The 25,511-nt window shown below is 38.8% G+C and overlaps 1 protein-coding gene and 1 long non-coding RNA gene across 3 annotated transcripts in view; one reads left to right on the top strand and one right to left on the bottom strand.

Annotated features, from left to right (window-relative positions):
* col1a1b (collagen, type I, alpha 1b) overlaps positions 1-20,167 on the bottom strand; it is a 22,702-nt gene extending 2,535 nt beyond the window's left edge. The window contains exons 1-49 of the mRNA XM_017483656.3: positions 19,947-20,167; positions 18,392-18,580; positions 17,778-17,809; positions 17,510-17,551; positions 16,767-16,859; positions 15,997-16,065; positions 15,376-15,420; positions 15,155-15,208; positions 14,870-14,923; positions 14,417-14,470; positions 14,204-14,257; positions 14,052-14,105; positions 13,900-13,944; positions 13,728-13,781; positions 13,154-13,198; positions 12,866-12,919; positions 12,480-12,578; positions 12,333-12,377; positions 11,970-12,068; positions 11,709-11,762; positions 11,498-11,605; positions 10,803-10,856; positions 10,203-10,301; positions 10,066-10,119; positions 9,771-9,869; positions 9,519-9,572; positions 9,265-9,318; positions 9,063-9,116; positions 8,865-8,918; positions 8,623-8,667; positions 8,396-8,494; positions 8,202-8,309; positions 7,209-7,316; positions 6,449-6,502; positions 3,959-4,012; positions 3,742-3,849; positions 3,596-3,649; positions 3,440-3,493; positions 3,108-3,269; positions 2,682-2,789; positions 2,425-2,532; positions 2,173-2,226; positions 1,747-1,854; positions 1,479-1,532; positions 1,280-1,387; positions 1,098-1,151; positions 874-981; positions 496-769; positions 218-408 (exon numbers count right to left, since the gene is read on the bottom strand). Coding sequence (XP_017339145.1) covers positions 218-408; positions 496-769; positions 874-981; positions 1,098-1,151; positions 1,280-1,387; positions 1,479-1,532; positions 1,747-1,854; positions 2,173-2,226; positions 2,425-2,532; positions 2,682-2,789; positions 3,108-3,269; positions 3,440-3,493; positions 3,596-3,649; positions 3,742-3,849; positions 3,959-4,012; positions 6,449-6,502; positions 7,209-7,316; positions 8,202-8,309; positions 8,396-8,494; positions 8,623-8,667; positions 8,865-8,918; positions 9,063-9,116; positions 9,265-9,318; positions 9,519-9,572; positions 9,771-9,869; positions 10,066-10,119; positions 10,203-10,301; positions 10,803-10,856; positions 11,498-11,605; positions 11,709-11,762; positions 11,970-12,068; positions 12,333-12,377; positions 12,480-12,578; positions 12,866-12,919; positions 13,154-13,198; positions 13,728-13,781; positions 13,900-13,944; positions 14,052-14,105; positions 14,204-14,257; positions 14,417-14,470; positions 14,870-14,923; positions 15,155-15,208; positions 15,376-15,420; positions 15,997-16,065; positions 16,767-16,859; positions 17,510-17,551; positions 17,778-17,809; positions 18,392-18,580; positions 19,947-20,028 — 3,960 coding nt within the window. The 5' untranslated portion in view covers positions 20,029-20,167. The remainder of the gene's footprint in view (positions 1-217; positions 409-495; positions 770-873; positions 982-1,097; positions 1,152-1,279; positions 1,388-1,478; positions 1,533-1,746; positions 1,855-2,172; positions 2,227-2,424; positions 2,533-2,681; positions 2,790-3,107; positions 3,270-3,439; positions 3,494-3,595; positions 3,650-3,741; positions 3,850-3,958; positions 4,013-6,448; positions 6,503-7,208; positions 7,317-8,201; positions 8,310-8,395; positions 8,495-8,622; positions 8,668-8,864; positions 8,919-9,062; positions 9,117-9,264; positions 9,319-9,518; positions 9,573-9,770; positions 9,870-10,065; positions 10,120-10,202; positions 10,302-10,802; positions 10,857-11,497; positions 11,606-11,708; positions 11,763-11,969; positions 12,069-12,332; positions 12,378-12,479; positions 12,579-12,865; positions 12,920-13,153; positions 13,199-13,727; positions 13,782-13,899; positions 13,945-14,051; positions 14,106-14,203; positions 14,258-14,416; positions 14,471-14,869; positions 14,924-15,154; positions 15,209-15,375; positions 15,421-15,996; positions 16,066-16,766; positions 16,860-17,509; positions 17,552-17,777; positions 17,810-18,391; positions 18,581-19,946) is intronic.
* Positions 18,467-25,511, top strand: part of LOC108273950 (uncharacterized) — a 20,548-nt gene continuing 13,503 nt past the window's right edge. For both annotated transcript variants that reach the window (XR_001814395.3, XR_006983546.2), the window contains exons 1-2: positions 18,467-18,607; positions 24,753-24,836. This is a non-coding gene — a long non-coding RNA (uncharacterized LOC108273950). The remainder of the gene's footprint in view (positions 18,608-24,752; positions 24,837-25,511) is intronic.

The raw sequence follows: 25,511 nt of genomic DNA on the forward strand, positions 1-25,511 counted from the left end.
TATACAAACATTCGATTCAAATATGACTTGATATCTTTAAACCTATTAGACACACCCATAATCTAGACATTCTCATTTCATTAGACTATGTAATATGTCACCCTCCATTGTGGTTCCTGAACTATTTCTCTCTATTCCTCTTGTTTTCTTTTTCATCCACAGCCTTTTGCTTTAACATTTGAGTCAGAATTAAAACTACTACATCATCTTCCCCTACCTGGAAGCCATCGGGCATGGACTCTCCGAACCAGACGTGCTTCTTCTCGCGGATGTTCTTGCTGATGTACCAGTTCTTCAGAGGAACGCTTGCACGAGTGGGGTTGATGCAGGTCTCACCAGTCTCCATGTTGCAGAAGACCTTGATGGCATCCAGAGGAGATCCCTGGTTGGGATCCACCCAGTAGGAACCTTTAGGAATGAGCAGAAGATTGTAGTGATGAGTGAAATCATGAAAGGAAAGGGCTTCTAAATCTCTCTAGCTATCTCTGGACTCACCACTCTTCCACTCAGAATGACACATCCTGAGGTCACGGCACATGCGAGCTGGGTTTGTCTTGGTTCCCTCAGGGCTGCGGATGTTCTCGATCTTTTGGCTGATGGACTTGAGGGTGGTATCCACCTCAGCATCGCGGTCACGCACACTAGCTTCATCAGCTCTGTAGCCATGGTATGGGTCAGCTGCCTTCTCAGGCTGGGGCATGATGGGGAATGGCTCACCAATGCCTGCAGGTCCGGGAGGACCTGGGGGTCCGGGAAGACCAGGGGCACCCTATAGAAAGATTGGTGGGTCAAGACATCAGGGACTGCCAAAGTCAAAGACTAGATGCATAGAGGGAACAATGGGATGAATTAAAGAGGGATTAAGCCACTCACAGCAGGTCCCATCTCTCCAGAGCGACCACGAGGTCCAGGAGGTCCAACAGGTCCAGGAATACCATTCATGCCATCCTTACCATGGACACCAGTAGAGCCAGCAGGTCCCTATAATGAGAATGGTAGTACAACTGAGCACAGAATGCGAACCAGCTAACTGGTCTATAATTATTGTGTCAGAACCGCTATGGAATTAAATTACAGATTTGGCGTCAAAGACTTACACGAGGTCCAGCAGGGCCAGTGGGTCCAGCAGGTCCTGGCTCACCAGGGTGGCCCTAAAGGTGCACAAAATGATAATAAGTATTCCTTACTGGAGATATCAACCCTAAATAATAACTTAGTGGGGCAAAATAACACAATAAACATTGGATCTAAAATATAGCAAGTTGACATGGTCACTCACAGCAGGTCCAGGCAGTCCAGCCATGCCAGAGAAGCCACGGTATCCCTTTATGCCTCTCTCTCCAGTCTCTCCAGCCTCACCCTTGTCTCCACGAGCACCAGCAGGGCCCTAGAGATAGATATAGGTATTTAGCACAAATACTTTTCCTGACTAAAAGTGCTATCTGATGTTCAAAAGACAAAGGCTTTGGTGCACTCACCACGGCACCACGTGCACCAGCAGGGCCGGAAATGCCAGCGGGACCAGCGGGACCCTAGAGAGAGAGAGCGAGACAGGAGTAAGCTATGCACTATATTGATAATGCTAACATTAATATAAATAATTCAAATGTGAATTTATTACATTTGTAAAAGTTATTGACTGGATAACCCTTTAAATGGTTCGCATTTAGATAAAGTACACAGCTGTTAAAATGTATTTAAAAAAAAAAAAAAAAAAAAAAAACTAAATAAGCTCTTGAAACTCACAGCCTCTCCGCGATCTCCATGCTTGCCAGATGGACCAACGGGTCCAGGAGGTCCAGGGGGTCCAGGAGCTCCTGGAGCTCCGGCATGTCCAGACTCACCACGGTCTCCCTGAGATACACAGAAAATCACAAAAATAAAGTATTGCACACACAGCATAGCTTTACACTCCTTACTGTACACACAAAAAAGCTTTCAGACTTCAAAACAGGGCAACATTAAACGACATAAAACTCTGCTACATCACTGCAAGTAATTCATTATCTTTCTTGGAGCATCTATTACATGACTGAAATATTAATATACAGTACACATGCAGGAATACCATTTCCTGTGATTTGTTTGTTCTTAAGGACACCGTACAGTTTAAATGATGGCACTGAAAGATTAAAAATACAAGTTTAAAAATGCAAAGACAGTATAAATCACCTTGGGGCCAGGAGCACCATCGCGACCAGGGGCACCATCATGACCAGGGTTACCCTGCAATGACACCCAGGAAAAAGAAGTTAATTTATTTGAATAATATTACCATGTCATCACACAAAACAGGCTGCTCCCCATGATACAGTACAAAATAAATCTGCTCCCATGCTAGATTTCTTCATATTTAGCATCTAGCAGTTTATTATTAACGGTACATGGATGTGAAAATGTATTTAAAAAAAGTGGTTTTCTTACCTCACGGCCAGCCTCACCAGGACCTCCGCTCAGACCAGGGGGTCCCATTGGGCCAGGAGGTCCACGCTCACCAACTAAACCAGTAGGTCCCTGTTTTCCTGGCTCTCCCTGAGTGGAGTACAAAACATAATCAGCTTTATGAAGAGCCATTTCAGAACTGATGCAGGCTAGTGTTATGTCTTGATAAAAGAATAACTAAAGCCCTAAAGTTTTAAGTGACTAATGTAAGCTAGACTATTTGTTTGCGCCGGACTTACAGATGGTCCAGAGGAACCTGGCAAGCCTCTCTCTCCTCTTTGTCCAGGGCTACCAGCAATACCAACACCTCCACCTATACCCTGAGGTCCAGGGGCACCAGCAGGACCCTAGAGAAGAAAGAAATCGAATGTAAATGTCTTCAACTGGCATGATTACTGTTGCAATACTATCCATTGTTATACCGTGTGCACAGAGGGCCAGAATATTTCATTTCATTACTAATGAAGCTCCAAATTTCAAATAATTAGTTCCACACGATGCTACAAAGACAAAAATGTTTCAAATTAGAAGCAGTTGAGGGATAAATTTAAATGAAAATGTTATATCTGGATTCCTGTAAAGCTGCTTTGTGAGAATGTACATTGTTAAAAGAGCTATACAAATATATCAAATTTTTTTGAACCGAATAGATGTGAGTTACATACGGCAGGTCCATCGGAACCGGGAGAACCTCTCTCTCCAGGAGGTCCTGGGAGTCCAGCAGGACCAACCTCACCAGGGCGACCAGGTGCTCCCTTCTCACCACGTGCACCACGCTGTCCCTCTTTACCACCTGGGCCAACGGGGCCAGGAGGTCCAGAAATACCCTAGGAGGAAGAGATATATGAGCAGATCATTTAAATTTAATGTAACACATTGTAGAAATCTCAGTTTTTAAGATAATACTTTATAAGCTACTAATAATGCCTTATTGGGAATGGACTACAGGTAGGACCACAGTCAGGATGATGAAGGTGATTGTGATGAAGTAACTTACAGCAGGGCCAGGAGGTCCAACTCTACCAGCAGCACCAGGGAAACCAGTGGCACCCTATAAAAAATAAAGAAGTATACACTGTTAATGACATCATGTATAACACTTGTTAGCTTGTAAGCTTCAGCACACATTTTAACAATATATCTAGGTCCTTACAGGAGGTCCAGCACCACCACGAGCACCTTTGGCTCCAGTAGCACCAGCAGGGCCCTGGATAAAGAAAAGAGAAACATTTATATATGTACATGCATGTCCATTTATCTATATACACATACTCATTATATCAGCTTTCGGGACAGTACCTGAGGACCGGAAGCACCACCAGGTCCGGAAGGTCCAGGAGGTCCAGCGTCACCTTTAGGTCCAGTGTCACCATGCTCACCCTTGGCTCCAGGCTGGCCAGCTGCACCCTGTATTAGGTGAACAACAGCCACTTGTATTTTCTTTCTATACTAGATATTACCTCAAAAATAAATGACCATATTTCTGATATTATAGAGAAAATGTTAGAACACTCACAGGAGGTCCAGCAAATCCAGCAGGTCCAGGAGGTCCGTGCTCACCACGGTCACCCTATGTAGTTTGATGAAAAAATGTCATGATTAGTCATTAGCTAGTTAAGAAATGTACATATTGTCATAATACGTTACCAGTTCTGGTAGATGGGCATTTACATTGTGCCATATCTTTGACAGAGTTTCTGATTTGGGCTACTGGACATGGTTTTATTTTCTTACCATTTGGGTTGCAGTGAAAACATAACTGAGATACAGACAGGGATAAGCAACTAAGGTGTCTCATTGTATTCACATTTCTAATGAGGGGTTTCTGCACTGTGACACTATTATAACATCACGCTCTGTGCGGTTATGGGTGGATTGTTCTTGCTGACAGTATGATCACCTCCTGCCCTGACATTCTCAGTCACCTGAAGAACTGTTGCTCTTCTGTTTTGCTTAGAATTAATATACACTATATGGTCAAAAGTACCGTGTGTGGACACAACCAAAAGCGTAAATCGTACAACTGGCTGGTTGATAAGACTCGTTCTCTCAGACTGGCTTGTCGTAAAGAGGAACGGAGATGGAAGCATGATCGTTTAACTGTGTCTTTTGAGATTTTTAAAGATTGTCTGTTTAGGTTTCAGAATGCAGCAAAGTCAGTTAGGTCTAGGTATTTTTCTGATTTAATTACTACACACTGTCATAGACCTAAGATTTTATTCACCACGATTAATTCAATAATTAATCCGAGTTGCCAATTCCATAGGGAATCCTCGGTCGAACCTTGTGAGAGATTTTTTATGTTTTTTTGCTGATAAAGTAATAGCCATTCGTTATTCCTTCACTTCAAAGTTCTCGGACCTGTCCCTGAATTTGCTGGCTATACCGGTTTCCTTTTATCATTTTCAACATGTTTCTCTTAAGAAACTGTGTGATCTGGTTAACCAGATGAAAATAACTTCCACTTCACTTGATGTTGTTCCCTCTGAGATTATAAAAGCAACTTTTTCCGTAATTGGCCCCAGTATATTGTAGGTATAAATTCATCTTTGGATGCTGGGGTGGTCCCGAATTGTTTTAAGCATACTATTGTTCAACTTTTGCTTAAGAAACAGGGTTTGGATGAAGGTTGCTTTAATAATAATCGGCCTGTCTCTAAGCTATCGTTTCTGTCAAAGCTGTTAGAGAAAGTTGTGCAGTCACAATTGATCCTGTTTTTAAATTCAGCTAAGTTACTGGAATCTTTCAATCTGGTTTCACTGCTTATCATAGCACGGAGTCTGCTTTGTTAAAAGTGTTAAATGACATTTTACTGACAGTGGATGCTGGAAAAAAAACTGTGTTGATGCTATTAGATCTTACAGCTGCCGTTGATACTGTAGATCATAACAAACCTCTTTGGCACTTAGAGCTTTTTATTGGTATCAAGGGTACTGCCTTGGTCTTGTCTGTCTTTATTTGGCTTTATTCTGTGTTCTATTTTACTTTATTTTACTCTGTTCAGTAGTTTGGTTAGCTTTGCTGTGTTAAATGTGCTATATAATTTTTTTTTTACTTACTTACTTACTTACTTACTTACTTACTTATTTACACCTGACCATTACACCCATATGTGGTTTTCCCCCAAACTGTTGCCACTAAGCACACAATTGTATAGAATGCCTTTGTATGCTATTGCATTACAATTTCCTTTCACTGGAACTACAAGACCCAAACCTGTTCCTGCATGACAATGCCCCTGTGCATAAACCAAGGTTTGTAAAGACAAGGTTTACCAAGTTTGAGTGGAAGAACTCGAGTGTCGTGCTCTGAGTCCTGACTTCAAGCCCCCTGAACACCTCTGGGATGAACTAGGACGCTGACTGCACCTCAGGCCTCCTCCCCTAACATCAGTGCCTGACCTTACTAATGCTCTTGTGGCTGAATGAACACAAATCTCCACTGCCACACTCCAAAATCTAGTCAGAAGTCTTCCCAGAAGAATGGAGGTTATTATAACAGCACTGAGGGGACTACATCTGGAAGTGGATTTTACCAATCACATACGGGTATAATGGTTAGGCGTCCACATACTTTTGACCATACCGTGTCCACCATTTCCAGTTCTAATTATTGAAGCCTGATGTCATATTAGTCACTGTCCCTACTGAAACATTCATGAGCTAGTCTTCATGAATAAAGCTCCTGCATCCATAATAATCCTAATAATGAACCATATTTCAAAATGAACTTAGATCTCTGGATTTGGAGCTTGATCTAAAATCAAGGTCAGCCAGGCTTGCAGAGCATGGTAGGATGTTAAAAACATCTGCATTCATTATGTTTCTCCACCCATTTATTCAAGATATTCCCATGTTTTCCCTCATGTGTTAGTGTAATACGTCAGAGGGTAACAGTGTATTTCAGGGTAACTGTTTATTTGTCATGTGGTGTTGTGTGTTTTGTGCATAGTATTGGCTGCATGCTGATGTGAGTGGCATTTGTGAAATAACAATGAATCACTCACAGGTCCACCACGAGGTCCAGTAGCTCCAGCAGGTCCTACAGGTCCAGTTTCACCCTGTAGCATGACAGGAAGTGCATGTTAATAACACAGCACATGTTCCAACACACACAAACACGCACACACACACACACAAAAACCCTACACGCAAAATTAACATGTTCTGTCTGGTAAAAATTTAAAACTGGACTGTAAATCTTCAGTCTTCATGAATCTGTGTTTTCAATCTGTGCTGCTAAGTTAACGTGAAGATTCTACACTAAAGCAATAAGCCACTCAAGAGTGACAAAAAATACAGTAAAATATAGTGTTCAATTAATAGGTGGTTAAATTTATTATTACTACTATTCGCAATGAACAATCTTTTTGCCATGCAGTCTAATCTGTGAACAGAAAGCTTTTGCTGTTGTTGATTATGTTAAGCAACATAATCAAAGATACGGATATTCTTTGAGCAGAAATGGTTTAAAAAATGGTGAATTGGTACTGAATTAAATTATTGTGATACGGTCACAGTTGTGCATGTATCGAGGACATGCATCAGATTTTAGACCTCAAACTATCTGTTATATAATGTGCTTTTAAAGAATGTCCTAAAAAATGAAACAGGATGGAATGGGTTTAGTGATGGTTAAGTGAGAACATCTACAATCAAATGCTCATAATCAAATAATCATAATGTACATGCAATGTCTTCTAACTGACATGCCTTCGGCTATAACACAACAACAACAACAACGAAAAACAATGCAGCTTTGGTAACCTTTTCTCCAGCAAGACCACTAGGTCCAGGGGCACCAACAGCACCAGTCAAACCACGCGCACCATCCTTACCAGGACCACCATCAGGGCCCTTAGGTCCACCATCACCCTGTCAATGAAAGATAGCATTAGTAAAGACATCATCACACACCATTCCTAAAACTCAAGTGAAATAAAGATTAATTATTGTTACAGTTTTCCTAGGCAAGATTCTGCTATTACATTTAAACATTTAAACATAATCCTGCAAATTAGTTCACCTGTACATACAATATCAAACAGTGAGATCTCTTAAGAGTAAATTAGGGCTATATGATTAACATGCTGATATAATACAGGTATTTTGATCAATTCTGTCTTGATACACTTTTCTAAGATATTGTGGATATAGTGATAACATTTTAAACGTATATAATTTTTTATCAGTATAAACTGGTTGAATGTTAAAATTTTGCTGATTTGATGTTAAATAATTTGTAATGAAGAATTAGGTTTTTTCAATAGATCTTTCGTCTTTTCAAAGTTCTAGAAATAATCACAATCGATAATTATTTTAGACTTAAATAACTATTATCAGCAAATATAAAAAATAGTTAAGAGCTACTCATCATGGCATCATCACAGCTTTTAAAAAAAGAATTACAGACATCATACAATATGAAATGAAAAATCTGGATAGAAGCTAATTTTAAAAATGACTCCCTGCATCTGTAAACAATAATTATTGTTGAATGCTTCATTATTTACAGATTACTAGTAGCTAGTATTTTAACAGAATATAACAGGCACTACTCTGAACTGACTGGGCTGGAATTTGAGACACAGTGACTATCCTTGTCATGGATTAAATTCAAAGGTAGCCGTCCATTCCAGTTAAAAAGCTTTTTAGCTCAAGGCTAGGTTTAATGTGTTCATAAAGTGGTCAGAGAGGGTAATATCTTGGTGTAGATGTTCAAAGTGGGTTTAATATGAAAAGGTAATATTCAGCCCTCACTCTGTCTCCTCTTGCACCAGGAAGTCCACTAGCGCCGCGCTCTCCGGGCATTCCCTGTGGACCAGCAGGACCCACACCACCAGGAGTTCCAGCAGCACCAGGATCTCCCTAAACACACACATATATATTCTTACACAGATGTATGCAGACTGTATTCCTGTTTCTCATGATACTGCAAGCCACGCAAAACCTACCCTAGCACCGTCGTTACCAGCAGATCCGGGAGAGCCACGAGCGCCAGTGGGGCCAGCAGGGCCTGGGGCACCACGCTCACCAGGAAGACCTCTATCACCCTGAGGGGAAAGGATTCATATTTTAGTTATATAACACCAAATACATGTAGAATAATAGCAGGATCTTAGCAATAATAGCTGGGGCAATTAAGCAGAGATTTTGAAGAACTCATCACAGTGATACTTACTCTGGGACCAGAAGGTCCAGGAACTCCAGCCTCACCAGGCAAACCCTACTCAGAGAAACATACAGAATTAACAGTTAATACTCACCAAGGACTTATTATCATAATGCAAGATATTCCCTGCTTGGCTCCAAAATGCCATTGTCAGGCATATACTTATTACAAACACAAGTAACATAAAAAGGGGCAGAACCTTATTAAAAGTGATGGATAATACATTTCCACCACAATGTGCTGGCACTCACCTGCTCACCAGACTTGCCAGTCTCACCAGTGGCACCCTGAGCTCCAGGAAGACCCTGCCAAGATAATAAATGCATGGAAATGATTGATGGTGCCCCGTTTGTAATTGATTGGCTTGAAAGGCTTATAAATAAAAATGTTTCACTAATGAAAGTAACACAAGACAACTTGTTTTGGTATGCAGGTTAACAGCTGCATACCTGGAATCCAGGTGGTCCAGCAGGTCCTTGTTCTCCTTTATCTCCAGCAGGTCCCTGTTACAGGAAACATTCCAAATAATCAGTATAGAGATGTATTATGCATTCAGCTATAATGTGTTACATTTATGAAAACAAAATACAACATAAATAATAAATTTTTTGTTTGTTTGTTTTGTTTTTATTGTCCCTATAAAAAACGTACAGCAGGTCCAGAAGGTCCGGGAGCACCAACATCACCATCTTTGCCAGGGGCACCCTATAAAAGATCATTCAAAATCACTCAAGTTTATATTGACTACAAATGTCAAATAGTGTGGAAGACTCTCTATGTGAGTAAAATATTCCAGGTACACACATTCTTCAAATACAAAATATTCTTTTTTTTCTTTTTCTTTTTTTAAAAAAAACAAACAAAAAAACAAAAAAACAACAACTACTTTGGGAAAGAGTACACACCACAGATCCAACGGGTCCTTCAACGCCTCTCTCGCCAGGCTTACCAGACTCACCCTATAAGAGGACAGGATCGTAATTAATTCTCAAGGTTTTTTTTTTTTTGAGGTATAACATCAATTCAAGTTGCAAATAACTACAAATGAAACATAACTCAGTGAGTAGCCAGAATGCAATTCACTAATTTTAATCTCTAATTTTAAACAAGAAATAGGAAGGTGATGGTTTGGTGATGCATGTTTTCCCTTTCCGTACATCAGCTCCCTTAGGTCCAGGGAATCCCATCACACCAGGAGCACCACGAGATCCAGCAGAGCCTGGAGGTCCAGGGGCACCGTCCTGACCAGAAGCACCCTGTAAAAGAATAACCCATGCTAAATTCCCTTGAAAACAACCCAACAGCAAGTGTGTGCAAGGTTTAAAATATTGCCAAATGCCCTGTATGACATATAATTAATATTTACTTACATGTGTACCATAATGTTATAGCCAAATGCTGTATATTTTGACACATTGAACTTTATAATCTGTGGTCATAAACTTGACTTACAGCAGGTCCAGCTTTGCCATCAGGGCCAGGGGCACCAGGGGAACCAGTCACACCCTAAATAGGAGACATGGGACAGTAAAGTAAGAATAGAAATGTGGAAATAATCATCAAGATGGAAAAAAGGACAAGAGTCTTGCCTTGGATCCAGGCAGTCCAGGCTCTCCAGGTCGGCCAGATTCTCCAGTGGCTCCCTGAGCTCCAGCAGGTCCGTTGGGGCCAAGCTCACCAGGGGCACCCTATAATGCAAGAAAATACATACAACTTATAGACATCCATCTTTATACTCTCTTGACCGATGTGCAATGCTCTGACTGCTCTGATCCAGCACCATGGACAGCTCTATAGAACTACCCAAGCCTACATATTGTAAGAAATGTGTAATTGTAATGAACAATGTAATGAGTTTAGTGGATTTTAAATGTCATGAGAATGAAGTTCTAAGAACAACTATGACCACTAACTCCATAAATCCTGAAAATTTCATATGTGCTGGCTGAATTTATTTTTTGGACCATGCAAGTTGCTTCATGATAAAACAAGGGGGAGTGAGACTGACAGAAATTCTGACCCATTTCATATAATAAACCATATCCTATCAGAAACTGAATGGACTTAGTGTAGCAGCAGTATACATTCAGCACATTTCTTCTGTATCACGGTGCAGGAATGATGATTATCACTTATATTTGATACATGACTAATACATAAATGGTGAATCGTGTATTTGAAAGACTTGCCTTGGGGCCTGGTCCCCCTTCAGCACCAGGGAAACCACGGTTGCCAGGGGCACCCTGTTTGAAGAGACGGACATAAAGATTAACAAAAATGAATAATAATAAAAAATGAATGAATGAAAGGAAGAAGAAAATTGTGTATGTGAAAGAACTTGTGGCTGTAGAACATTCAGTACATCTTCAAATCTTTTACACTCTATTTCTCTTTTTGGATATGCATTCATCGGGAAAAAATAGTTCAAAATAGGATACTTAAAATAGTTCAGATTGAAGGCTATTTCTGTAAAGTTATATAAGTTATATAAGTTTATGTAACAAATTATATACGATTTAGTTACAAAATAGGCTTGCTGTAACACTGTTGTGCATTCTATAGGTCAACTGAGATTTTGATACACAGGTCAAAGGGTAATGATTATGCTCTGTGACATTTCCTAATAAGCTGAGGTTTTATCAGTAGTCAACATGGACAAGTTGATGTTCTCCAAGTTTTGATAATTTAGAACAGATACAGTGGCTTCATAATTAATGTTAGTAGGACTGCACTAGCCTCGATTTACACAGAGATACTTTGCATTCCCTTTGTGATTCGGTCACAAGCCCTCATTATTTCTGAGGGATCTGTCAGGACTCAGGAAGAGAGGGGATCAGGAAAGTGCTCCAACACAAATATATATAATTTTATATGTTAAACTTACACGAGCTCCAGGAGGTCCAACGGGTCCAGTGCCGCCAGGCTCACCACGGGCTCCTCTCTTTCCCTCATCACCAGGAGGTCCAGCAAGACCCTGAGGTCCAGCAGGTCCCTGTATACAAGAAGAAAGAAGAAAGGCAAAGAGAATCAGATCAACAATTCCAGACACCATCAGATTTCATGTACACCTCTTGGTGAACATCAAGCATACTCACAGGCTCTCCCTTAGGACCAGGCTCTCCTTTGGGTCCCTGGGCACCAGCATCACCCTGTGATTGGCAAAAAAAATTACCTTCAGAACTTATTCACCTTCTCTAATGTGAAATGATAAATATATGTGAAGTGAAAAAAACAATGAATGATTGGAGGGTTCAAGAATCAAGTCCATTTTTGATTTAGCTTGTTTTAACACCTCATAGTGGCTATAGGTTTTGGAAAACTACACAAGTAACAGACAAAAGTCTACATGTACATACATTAACACCCTTAGGTCCAACACCACCAGCAGGTCCAGCGGGTCCAGCAGGTCCACGAGTACCGGGGAAACCAGGAGCACCAGTAATACCAGCAGCACCCTACACATGTTCAGAGAAATGAGAAAAGAATATTCAGTGATGTATGAAATAGACTTGACAACTCTTGATTCTATGATAACTGTCTAATGACATAAAAGGACATATAACACAATCATTTTCAAAACGCAGTGTGCTCATTTTCCTAGCATTGCTGTAAATCTGGTTTCAAAATCTTCTAACCTACTTCAAAGCATGTATATAATGGTCAATCAATGCTCATACGAAAAGATATGTCTGCTGTAAAAGACAAAACAAATAACTTACAGGAGAACCCTTGGCACCAGGACTACCATCGTTACCAGGAGGACCCTGTACAGAGAAATAGAATAGTTAAATTCAGATTTAAATCTGTTATTATACAATATAATTATATTAATTATAATTATAATAAAAAAAACATTATTGACTCACAGAGGGTCCAGCAGCTCCAGCAGGTCCAGAGTTACCAGGCTCACCACGGGCTCCCTGAGGTCCCTCTGATCCACGGCCTCCAGCGGGGCCAGTCTCTCCCTGCAAGGGGGTTAGAGGTTAATCTAGATGCTGTTGTAATGCAGAGAGGCAGTAGGGCAGTGCTAGATCAGTGGTTAAGGCTTTGGGCTACCAATTAGAAAAAGGCAGTACTCCCACTGTGGGCCCTAAAAACCCTCAACTGTTTAGTTTCTTCCTAAATTTGGATAAAATTGTTAGCCAAATGAAACCATGTAGATTTTAATTTCCTATAGCATTGAGTGTGTGTGTGTGTGTGTGTGTGTGTGTGTGTGTGTGTGTGTGTTGAATTAAGGTAGATTAAGGCCTACCTTGGCTCCAGCACCACCAGGGAATCCAGGAGGACCAGCAGGGCCAGTGGGTCCCTAAAAGAGAAAATCAGAGAAAAGAAAAAGTTACAACAGTTCCCTTTGCCACTCTATATTCAACTTCCACCTAAAGCTTCTGTCTGGTAAAGCACAATGGATATATAAATCTGTTCTATTCTTCATGCCAGCTATGCCACTACTAAAACTCATAAGTTAATATTTTTATTTATAAGACAGTGTTCATTATTCAGTAATTCTGTTGTATTTAATAAAAGTACAGGTAATACGTACAGGAGATCCAGCTGGGCCAGAGTTGCCATCATTACCACGAGCACCCTACAGCAAGAAAACATGACCGGAAATAATCGTTAAATTGTCAGAAATGTGTATAAAAAATTATAGATTTTTATAGACACTTTTTGAATGTATATAAAATGTACTATTTTAGTATAATGTGCTGACAAAATGTATGTTAAACTAGTTTAACCAACCAGGTTAATAAATAAAATACTTTGTTTGAGTTTAAATGTCCACTTAATTTTAGGAATAATTAAATACATAAAGTACACTAACTTACTGTGCATTCATTGTAAAGCTACTCAAGTTACAACTGCATTAGTAGAATATCAACTGAAGTTTTGGGTTTAATGAAATCTGGTCTTCTCTTTCCCTGTTATTTATATAATTTTTGATGATGTACATAACATAACTAGTATTACCTTTCAATAGATTGAAATGACACAGTTTAAGTGATACAGTGCAATAGGGATGATTTTTTTTAAGAACGTAATTCAGCTCATTCTTTGCAATCTCTAATGTAAATTAAAGAAAGGTGGGAATGGCTCGGAGTGACCAAGACACTTACAGCAGGTCCAGCAGGTCCAGGGCGGCCTCTCTCACCAGGCAGACCACGAGGGCCCTAGAAAATAATAATAATAATAAAAAAAACTTTCAGTCTTTTAATGAAACTGGTAAAATATTTCTGTCTAGCAGATTGATTTGACAGACTAAAAAACAAAATTAACTAATAAACTCACCATAACACCAGCAACACCATTCTCACCAGGTGAACCAGGCTCTCCCTATAGAAATAAATACAACTAAGATCAAACAGTTACTTAAAGCAATTCATTATCAAATTTTATATCTACGTCGAAAATATTCAAAAAGTTTAAAGGGAGAATCCTACCTTAGGTCCAGCAGGGCCAGAATCTCCCTTAGCTCCATCTAGACCAGGGAAACCCTAAAGATATATAAATGGATAGATAGAAAGAGGTCACAGAGGGTTTAGGGGTTTAGAGGTCAATCGACAGGGGTTTGACTTCACGGGGTCATACTCACTCTGTGTCCCTTGATGCCGGGAAGTCCAGGGGTTCCAGGGAAACCACGACCTCCCTGTGTGTGTGTGTGAGAGAGAGAGAGAAAGAGAGAGAGAGAGATGAGACTTCTGTTAATATGAACTAAATGCTCTAAATGGTTCATTTTCCTTAAAGGTCAAGCTAGTTGGTTCCATTAAAATGATCATTTACTACAACAAACAGAACCAATACAGACCTGAGCACCAGCAGCTCCACGCTCACCGGGGCGACCAGGTTTGCCAGCCTCACCCTAACAAAGTGAGAAAAAGGTGTAGACTTTCATGTATAAGTGAAAGCGTGTGCACATATAATACATCAGATTATAATACAATATAATACGCAATAACATCCATATATAATAATAGATACAGATTACTGAATTATTATTGTTATTATTATTATTTCATCATATCAGTGTGAGTATGACAGCAATAAATATCGTCTGCTGTGTATGTTAATGTTTCAGTGGAATATTAAACAAAAATCTAAATTATACGAGGAATGATATTTCCACCAAAAAAGTTTTCCTGAATATCAACTGAATAAAAGCTTACATTTGTTTTAGAAAAATCCTAAAAACTATTATCTGGATAGTAAACTCAGATTGAATAGCACTTTTCAATAAGACTGAAATTGAATATGGACTCACATCATCTCCGTTCTTTCCAGGAGGACCAACGGAACCACGAGGACCCATGGGACCCTGAAGACAATAAAATCATCAATAGAAGTATGAAATAGATGTCATGTATATATATATATATATATATATATATATATATATATATATATATATATATATATATATATATATATATAATAGTAATTAAGTGATCACAAATCTGTTTCTATCAGAAATGTTCCACTGTTTTTGGAAAGGAAGTAACATCTACAGAGCAAGAAAGTGAGAGTGTTGCAGGAAGTAAATACTCACAGGAGAGCCAGGCTCGCCAGGTTCACCTGGAGGGCCAGTGAATCCTTGAGGACCCTACGAAAATGATAGGGAAAATGACGAGAAAAAAAAGACGTCACTGACACCTCTCTACTGGCTGCAAATGTGTTATTGGTAATAATGGTGCACATTTTAAGATTGAACTGATTTAAACATAAAACTGTATGGATTTCTAGTAGACACTGAAGAAATAAAAAACTTACAGGAGAACCTGAAGATCCAGAAGGTCCACGGGGTCCCATTGGGCCCTGAAGGAGAGACAGAGAGAGACAGAGAGAGATTTAGGTCTGTACTGCATTTATTAGTGTGAAATTGTTGGAAAAACACACTGTCTTCATGTGTTCATGCATAATTCTACAGCATAACAGGGTTATATCTATATCTATATCTATATCTATATATATGATCTACTGACTATCACAGTCAACATGAGATGTTTGGAATCATTATTACTGATTACAACATATTGAAGAGAAGAGAAAATGAGAGGAGAGGAGAACAGATGAGAGAAGAGAAAAATAGAGGAGAGATAAACAAAGTTGTCATACCGGTGAAGGAGAGACAGTGAGAGAGAGAGAGAGAGATTTAGGTTTGTGCTGCATTTATTAGTGTGAAATTGTGGATAAAACACTATCTTCATGTGTTCATGCATAATTCTATAGCATAACAGGTAATATCTATATCTATATATATCTACTGAGTATCACAGACAACATGAGATGTTTGGAATCATTATTACTGATTACAACATATTGAAGAGAAGAGAAGAGAAGAGAAGAGAAGAGAAGAGAAGAGAAGAGAAGAGAAGAATAAAATTGTCATACTGGTGGTCCAGGACCAGCAGATATTCCGCTGGATTTCTCACTTCCATAAGACAGCTGGGGCAAGTTGTACTGCAAAACAAGCAAAGGATATACGTTAAAAGCTATAATAATCCATCCATTACACCTTCAACAAGTCTCTCTGTGTCCCATTACTTTGGTTTAGATTTCTCCCTCACAGTTTGGAGCATTACTATTGTTTATATTATTTTAATATTCACATATTTTCGCACACACTGCTCATGTTGTGTATATATAGTGCTCAGAGCTTCTAAAAATAAAGAGTTAAAGCTGCTCTCCATCTTAGTGGTGCTGATTTTCAGAGTAAACATGGGGAAATGGAGGAACTGAGTTTCCTTGGCTGTCTTGGTGTGACATGATAGAATCACTTAAGAAAAGACATAAAATATATATCCTTTGTCATAAATACTGGTATCTCTGTTGGATAATTCAATATAAACACAAATTCAGGTGCAAAACCTGTCATTTAAAACTGGTGAGATATATTTTCCTTTAAATTCCTTTTAATTTATGTGTTAAAGATTCTAAATTGCCACATCTGATTCCCACTAACACATACTGTATAAACACAATCTTCCCCGCTAAACAGATGCTGTAGTCCACCGTAAAATTGAAAGTAATGACAGTTAGGATTTTGTGTTTGTGTTGGAGCCCTTATGGTATAAGGACACTGACCTGACCATGTCTTAAACATGCATGGGTCTGCTTTTCACAGCATTATCTGTGGAAAATGTATAAAGTGATGTACTCACTCCACCAAGACCAGGGGGTCCAGGGGGGCCGGGAGGTCCAGGAAGTCCAGGCTCTCCGGGAATACCATCGTTACCGGCACGTCCAACGGGACCCTTTATATTACAAATATATAAAATATATAAAATGCTTAGTAACAGCCACACCACCTCTTACAGTGCAATTGTAGGACATAGGAACGGATCAACCTAAATTTTTCAAATCTAATGTATATATGTTGATCCATTGGGGAATGACATGAATTACTAAATGATTTAAAAGTACTTTTATTAATAGAATAAATTAAAGAGATAGTTCTGGATAATTACATAAAATTATTTTAAAAATGTTCAGGTCCCATGTCAAATTTACATCTAATTCAGTGTCGCAGAGGTCAAAGTTCACACAGGTCATAAGGTCATAAGGTTACAAAAGTAGCCATTATTTTGGCAGCAGAGGACTGGTATAATTCCTTCATTTAAAATAACCTACAATAACATGTTTCCAGAAACATTCTATATGATTTCTATAAACCGATTCAGTGTTTCCTATTGCATAAAATGTATAAAATATTTCACATATATCCAAAATGTGTCTGGATAGACTTTATCAATATATAATAATGTTTTGAAGTAGAACCTAAAAAAAAATATTATACAAGCAAAGTAAAGTAACAATGCCAACATGGCTGGTCAACATAACCTCGAGCCTAAAGCAACACACAACGATATCAAACGGAAGACACGAAGATGAAAATGGCGCTTACCGGCTCACCCTTAGGTCCACGATCACCCTTGGGTCCAAAAACCTAAAAATACATACATATATTTAAATAATTATACCTCAAAAATATGCCGTTTAGAAACAATTTATTTTTTCTTTTAAACTTAAAGTGGATGTGATTTTTTTTGTGTATTTCTTGTACACTATTCCATTACTTGAATATGAAAAATCTGTAAATTTTATACAAAAATATTAAGTATATATGACTAAGGTATATATTGAGTGTAAGCTCAAGTGTAATTGTTACTGACCCCAGGGCTATCAGTGGTTGGTGTTTCTGTGCCTGGGAAATGAAATAAAAATCAAAATGAGTGTTTTTGACCGTCTATAATCAAGAGTTTTAGACACATTTTCTCTATCATTACATAGATATATATATATCTTCTGGAATTCCATTAATAGATCTCGTATGGTAGCACTTCTTGTATTGTTCTCTGCTTGACATCGCTTTGCTTGTATCTTTCTCATTTGTAAGTCGCTTTGGATAAAAGTGTCTGCTAAGTGAATAAATGTAATGTAAAATGTAAATATATATATATATATATATTCATTATGATTGGCCCAAGCTAACAGATGAAACACTCTTTGATCATGAAAAAATGTGTTCCACTGTGTTCCCTTTCACGAAATCGATATTTCATAACTGCCAAATACTGATCATTCCAAAAGTAATCTTAATCCAGTGTGAAAATAGATCCACAGTAGCACCCTCCCAGACTGTGCACCGTTCCAGCAGGATGGCCATCAGAGAAGAAACACCTCACTTGGTTTTATGATTTCCCAGCTCAGGTAAAGAAAGTCTGCTAGAGGGCGATATAAAACTAGCACGCCTGCGAGTGAGTGAGTGGTGATGTGGCAAATATACCGTCGATGCAAATAGGGCAGCATTCGCCATCGGGGATTTCTGGGTTGGCGCAGTCCGTTATGTCCTCGCAGATCACCTCGTCGCACATGACAGTTCCGCTGTCGCACACGCAAATCCGGCATGGCTCAGGTTTCCATACGTCCTTGTCATTGTACGACTGGCCGTCTAATGTGCAGCTATTGAATAAGCCTGCGAATGAAAGACCAAGAGGAGCACGTGAGTTATGAGCATTTTATTAGGTTCCTCACTGATTCCTGATGTTATGAAATCCATTTCAGCTGGATCAGGTGGAAGAAGGAGGTTTAGTTATGAGCTTTGTTGCTCACAGAACTAGATTTATATAGATTATATAACATGGGATAATAGATGAGGATCTGACTTTTTTTGGTAGTCATCATGTCTATATGTTAATCTATTAATCCATAAAGACCAGATGTCATTCTATGCAAATATACAGTTAATCAGATTAATGAATTATTCATTTTCACAAACATTGACTGCTTTTTCATCCAATAATGACCAGACATGCAAGATAACTCTGCAGACATAGAAATGTTGAATGCTCCAGAAATGAACAAACAAAACTAAATACAGTGCCTGTACCGTGTGTGTGTGTGTGTGTGTGTGTGTGTGTGTGTGTGTGTGTGTGTGTGTGTGTTGGCTGTTTGAACAATTCCTTTTTCAATTAAATTGCAATAAATCAGTGCTGTACTTTTAATTAATTGTGATTAATGTCATGTAATGACCTTTCTAATTCACATTAGAATAAAGTTCACAGCAGCAACTTTCATTAGAATGATTCAGAGATCAACCGAGGTCTACTTCAGGAGAAAAAAATAAAAATAAATAAAAAATCTTAGGGAAAAAAACAGTGGGCGTATCCTACTCATAGCCTGCACCACGCCCCCAGAAAAAAATGCCGTCCTGCAATACACAAACTGACCACATGGTGCCGCCATTGACTCACATTACTCATAACTGAATTCAACGCCCAAACTACATCATCTATTAAAGCCTATTAACTTGTCTCTGGAAATTACACAACAGACATCACTACTTTTTTAAATGATTTATCGACGTTAGCTTTTATTTTGTTTTGTATTAATTCATTTATTTTACTTTATTTTGCACAGAGTAGTTTGGCACTCTGTTTGAGTGAGACTTCTACCTGATTAGCCCTCAAAACTAAAAAAAAAAAAATAAGGGCTGTCCAGATGTTCCACATCTGTCTCACAGTCGATGAACAGCAACGAATTTCCGTTTGTAAAAAACAAAACAAAACAACCCAAAACAAAACAAAACAAAACAAAAAACCTATAAATTGAGTGCAGCTTCATTTATTTTTTCCATTTCTTCTTAAGTGGGACAACAATTAGAGATTCCAGCTGCTGCAAACTTGTAAGGGCACGCGCTCAACACAACATAACATTCAACCGTTGTTTTGACCCAAACTTTATAGGAAACACATTTATCCACTTTTCCCCCTTTCGTTAAACATATTTTCTTTCTTTCTTTAAAAAAAAAAATAAATAATTTTTTTTAAAAAGGTACTCACTGTCATCCTCGCCCTGTCCTCTCACCACGAGCACAACGGCCGCGAGCAACAGCCCTAACCGAATATCCACAAAGCTGAACATGTCTAAATGTTAGACATGTAGACTCTTTGAGGCGAGAGTGTTGTGTCTTTAGTTCCCGCAGACGCCGATCATACACGTCGAGGTTATAACTCCAAACCCAGACCCCAACACACACACACGCTCCCTACTGCCCAAACACACACCTTATCCCGGCTTTTATATTGCCAGCTGTGTTAGGGAGGTGCTCAACATCCTCAGCATGTTCAACAGAGAGAGAGAGAGAGAGAGAGAGAGAGAGAGAGAGAGAGAGAGAGAGAGAGACCCTCCTTCGCCAAGAAAGAATAAAACCATGTCGGGAGAACTCAACTTCAGGACAACGTGGACGTTTCGAGTGGTTTTTAGTGATGAGGTGGAAGTTTTTTACTGGGAATTAACATGGCCTGGATGCACACATGTGCATCTTCGTGCTATGTTACACACACATTCCAACACTGGATGCAAACTGACATGGAACTCTATTACCTATTACACTGTCATCATTGCACTTATGGTAATAGATATAGTTGTTTGTTTTATTTTTACTGTGCATTATTGAAAGTGATGTTTCCATATCTCTCAAACTTTTTTTTTTTTTTTTGCCTTTACTTTCAAATAGGCAGTGAAACATGCTGTTAAAAGATTGCATGCCATTACACAGATCTCTTGGGTTTAACGTGGATCTATTTAATCCACACTGTTATTTGATTGAAAGCAGTTGTTGACCCTACCATTTATTTGCAAATGACTGTTTTCGTCGAAAAGGGTGGTCTGAATAGTAGGAATTAGACTGATGCCGAGTGCGCTGTCTTAATGAAGCATATTCAGCTTCCCTCTTTGGCCTTTTTCATTTGCTTTATGTTTAATAAAAATACAAAAATCTGTCTTTTTCCTCCTCATTTTTTATAATAGTAAAAGGAACATTGGAATCTATGATATCATCATCTTCCTCCTCTTTACAACTACATTCTGTCTGTATCCCATTTGTATTTCTTGACTGTCACAAGTAGAGTCATTTATAGTTCATTCAGAGAAATATCCAAATGAATTCAAATAAATTACATTTTAACATAATGGGGCAGACATCATCTCAAACTTTTTTGTGATTTTAAGCGTTTATGTTGAATATGTAACATGGAAGAATATGGATGTGTGTGTGTGAGAGAGCCAGAGAGAGAGAGAGAGAGAGAGAGAGAGAGAGAGAGAGAGAGAGAGAGAGAGAGACTTGGCATTATTTGAAAGTACGTGTTGTGTCATGGACACGTTGCAAGTTCAGAGCCTCATCTGAAGAGTTCATACAGTATTGTGTGCTGTCTTTGATTAGCCTTTGATTACGAACTGAAGAGTAATGCTGTTCACATGAGGAGAGACAAATTTAACCTCAGTAGAGCACCGAGCTGATTAGTTGAGGGTTAAGAGCATTGTCAAAGGGTCAAACAAACGGACCACTTTCCAGAATTTATGAGATATGAACCTGCAACCTACTAGATACAAGTACAGAACCTGCACATGGGCTAGCTAATCTTTCAAAGACATAAAGACAAGAGTATAAAAAAATTTCCCCTAGATACAAGTACAGAACCTGCACATGGGCTAGCTAATCTTTCAAAGACATAAAGACAAGAGTATAAAAAAATTTCCCCATCCACATCAGATTATTTGCTGTTAACAAAAATCTTCGGGGCTTCTGTGGAACCACGTACAACATCACCATCAACTTCAACAGTCATAAGTAATGTACATAGACTGGTATGAAGAAGCGAGGATGAGGCTGATTTCTTTCTAGACCAGACATGTCAGGTGATTACACAGAGTGACACGCCCCCTAGACTTGATCTCCATTAAGGCTGATATTTTTCGGACACATCTGTAGCATGTCATCAGAAGGGATTGAGAAGGTGCGTGTCAAATAGTTTCGCAGATGTAATGAATGTGAACGAGGTGGATTATTTCCTCTATCGTCCTTTTTCCCCAAAAAAATGCATTTGGAGGAGAAACTAAAAGTAGATAGACTAAGCACACATTGTCTCATCAATGTGCAAGCTACCAAAGGGGCAAAAGACAGAGTTTTGGAATTCAGACTAAACACAGCATGAACCCAATAGAGCATTACACACTTGAAATGCTTAAAAAAATTAGAAATCATTAATGCAACTGCCTAACTAACTGTCTTTAAGTGTGTGCATGTGTGCGTGTGTGTGTATGTGTGTGTAATAGTTTGCCTCACGTCATTCTTATTATACCACTGATGAGACCTGCCTTACTCAATAATATAGTTTTACTGTTGAGGTAATGAAAGATATTAGATTTTAGCCTCCCATCTAATATCATCACCAGACATCACTGAGAACCTTTGAGCTTTGATTTATGATCTGGTCTGCACTGTCAGAAATGCTTGTAACTGATAATAGAACCATTTTAAAAGGGTACATTCCCTCATAAGGTTTTTGAAACAACATTCCCTCTTCACATTGGCAGGAAGTACATTTAACCCGATCAAAATTCACATCTATATTCACATCGCATATTCTAATTCTTTAAAAAAAAAAAAAAAGAATTCAAATGTTTCCTTTTTTTCTATTTCCATAGTATCAGTGCACAAGTCAGACATCTCGGAAATGACCTTGTAATTTCTCTAGTAGCAGAGTTGCCAGATCGGTACTGTAAGTAATATATACAGCATTATTATTAGAATGTTTATTTGCAGGAATGGTATATTGTGCTGCTGTAATTTTGAAAGACTACATATTCATAAGAGTATATTACTGCAAAAAAAATCTCTGCTGCAATTTTAGTTAATTAGAGAGTTCCATCTATTTTCTATACCACTTATTGTTACTGGGACGCAGGGAACCTGGAGTCTATCCCAGGGACCTTGGGGCTCAAAGCGGGGGTGCCAATCTATTGCCGGGCACAATCACACACATTCACACACTACAGACACTTTTGGACATGCCAATCAACTCCTCCACCCCCCTCCCCCGCATTAGAGAGTTGTATAATTAAATTTTAAAATAAACATTTTAAATTAAGTGAAAAATAGAGGATTCTAACTAGAGCATTTGAAGAAAAAAAAAAGTGTTACAGTACCTATACAGTACACTATTAATACAGTAGAATTTGGCAGTATTACAGTATTGACTACAGTATTGAATTGTTAATATGTGACACACAATGTTATAGTCATATAAACAGAGTACTTTATCATATAAATGACAAAAACTCTTTATAGCATGGTAGATTTGGCAATGGTGTTTAGAATATACGGACCGTAAACTCACCATAACACTCCATAAAGATCTGCATTCTCAATTATAATGACTAAAGATTCTAAGTCCAGTTTACTTTCATCATTTATCAGATGTTTTCTATGCTCTGCACCCAAACCCCTCAAACAACCGCACATGGTGGGTTTTCCTCTCTACAAAATCCAAGACCATTTCTCCATACACGTTGTATCCAGATTCCTGAGTGGTTCTGGTTTTCATTTCACTCTTGTAATAGAAGTGGTTGCTTGCTATTTCATGCATTGCACTATTTATTTTCACCTGGTTCTGAAAGAAAACTTGGTTCTGTATTACCAAGCAAAATCTTGTTTCCATGTTAGGAAGAATATAAATATTAATACAGAACTACAGAGCTACAAAACATTTGTACAATAGTTCTGGAACAAGAATGGTGGTTTTCTGGTGAGCGTGTTTACCTTGCACCTCTCGGCTTGGGGGTTTGATTCCCACCTCTGCTTAGTCCTTTTTTTTTTTTTTTTAGTCATTAGTTTATTGGTAAATTTAGTTCATGAGTTCAATATATATATTGAAGTGATATGGAGTAGTAGGTATGGTCATGTTGTAAGTGGGAGTCCAGGGATGAGCAGAGAATCAGCAGTAGCCATTTCAGCAGCAGTTCTTAGAACAGTTACAAGTCTAGAGTATCTAGGTGAGATTATTGAAGCTGGAAGATTCTAAGCCTAGACTGTTTTGGGGAACTGTGAATCTTTAGAGTATCTAGGCAAGAAACCGCTAGAATAGAGCAAGAGTAGATCATCTGGATGAATCTTGCAGGTCTAGAGGGTAAGCAGAGCCACAGCTGGAGAACTGTGTGAGGATCAGCTATAGGAATCACAACAGGAAGTAGAAATACATATCTGAGTAAACAGCAGAACAAGATGTGCTCTTGTCATACAGTGGTTGAAATGTTGTGGTAAATTTTGGTCAGAGTGCAAGCAGGGACTCTGGCAGGTCTAGTTATGATAGAACGAATAAAACATTGCATCAGAAGCTAACACAGCCATGAGGTACCCTGGGACATAAAGCATCCCACTACTCAGAAGTCAACAAACATGAGTGAGTCTGTGTAAGGAGGGGCGATAACATAAAAAGATCCCAGTTTACCAAAAATCTCTATGCCCCTGAATCCCCAGATGTGCTCCTTTACCTAAGAGAAGAGCTGTTTTAAAAAGTTTGACTTAAAAAAAGCACTGAGTTAGAGTCCTGAACACTGATTGGAAGGCTGTTCCATATCTCTGGGGGGCTTTGTAGCCCTGCCCCCTGTTGTATTCTTCATTATTCTAGGCACTAATAAAAAGCCTGCACATTTTGATTGAAGCAGGCATGGTGACTCATAACAGATCAAAAGTTCACTCGGGTACTGTGAGACCATTCGATGCTTTATTGCAAAATTAATGCAGAATTTTTCTGGGAGCCAATGTGGTGTGGATAAAATAGAAGTAACATGATTTCTGTTTTTAGAATTGACTCTGGACTAACTGGATTTTGTTTATGCACCTACTGGAATGTCCAGATGGCAAGACTTCACAATAGTCCATCCTACAGGTAACAAAAGCATGAACTAGTTTTTCTTACATTCTGTATAGCAATGTTTCTGAAATGGAAAAAGGCTGTCATAATGGTGGGTAATGGGAAACACACTCATTTAGTCTGATCTAAGAGTCTATTAAACAAAATGCATTGAATTATTGATCAGTTATAGTTTCATTTACAATATTCAGTTCAGATGTAAGGAATACAAGACTTTCTTCATAAGATAGTTATATCTTAATTCGATTACTAGAATTAATATTTTGAGATTGTTGTTTAGCTTAGGAACAGATGCAGTCTTACTATGAAGAATCATGTATGTGCATTTATTTACTTATTTGCTAAATGAGTAAATGTATTTATTATTAGACATTATAATTTGTATGGGGTGGGGGGGGGGGGGGGGGGGGGGGCAGGGGGGGTTGAATCCCACCACTGCTCTGTGTGTGTGGAGTTTGCTTTGCCCCAAGTCCAAGCATATGCACTGTGAATGTGTGTGTGATGGGTTGGAGTCCTGTCCAGGGTGTCCCCAGCCTTGCACCCCAAGTACCCTGGAATAGGTTCAGGCTCCCACGCAACCCTGTGTAGGATAAGTGGAAGGAAAAATGTATGGATGAAATTATTGGTGCAATTATGATGGTTTCTAGTTGCTTTACCAAGCTACACATTACCAAGCTAGCTAGCTAGCGT

The sequence above is a fragment of the Ictalurus punctatus genome, chromosome 13 (assembly GCF_001660625.3).
Source record: "Ictalurus punctatus breed USDA103 chromosome 13, Coco_2.0, whole genome shotgun sequence".
NCBI classification, from domain to species: Eukaryota; Metazoa; Chordata; class Actinopteri; order Siluriformes; family Ictaluridae; genus Ictalurus; species Ictalurus punctatus.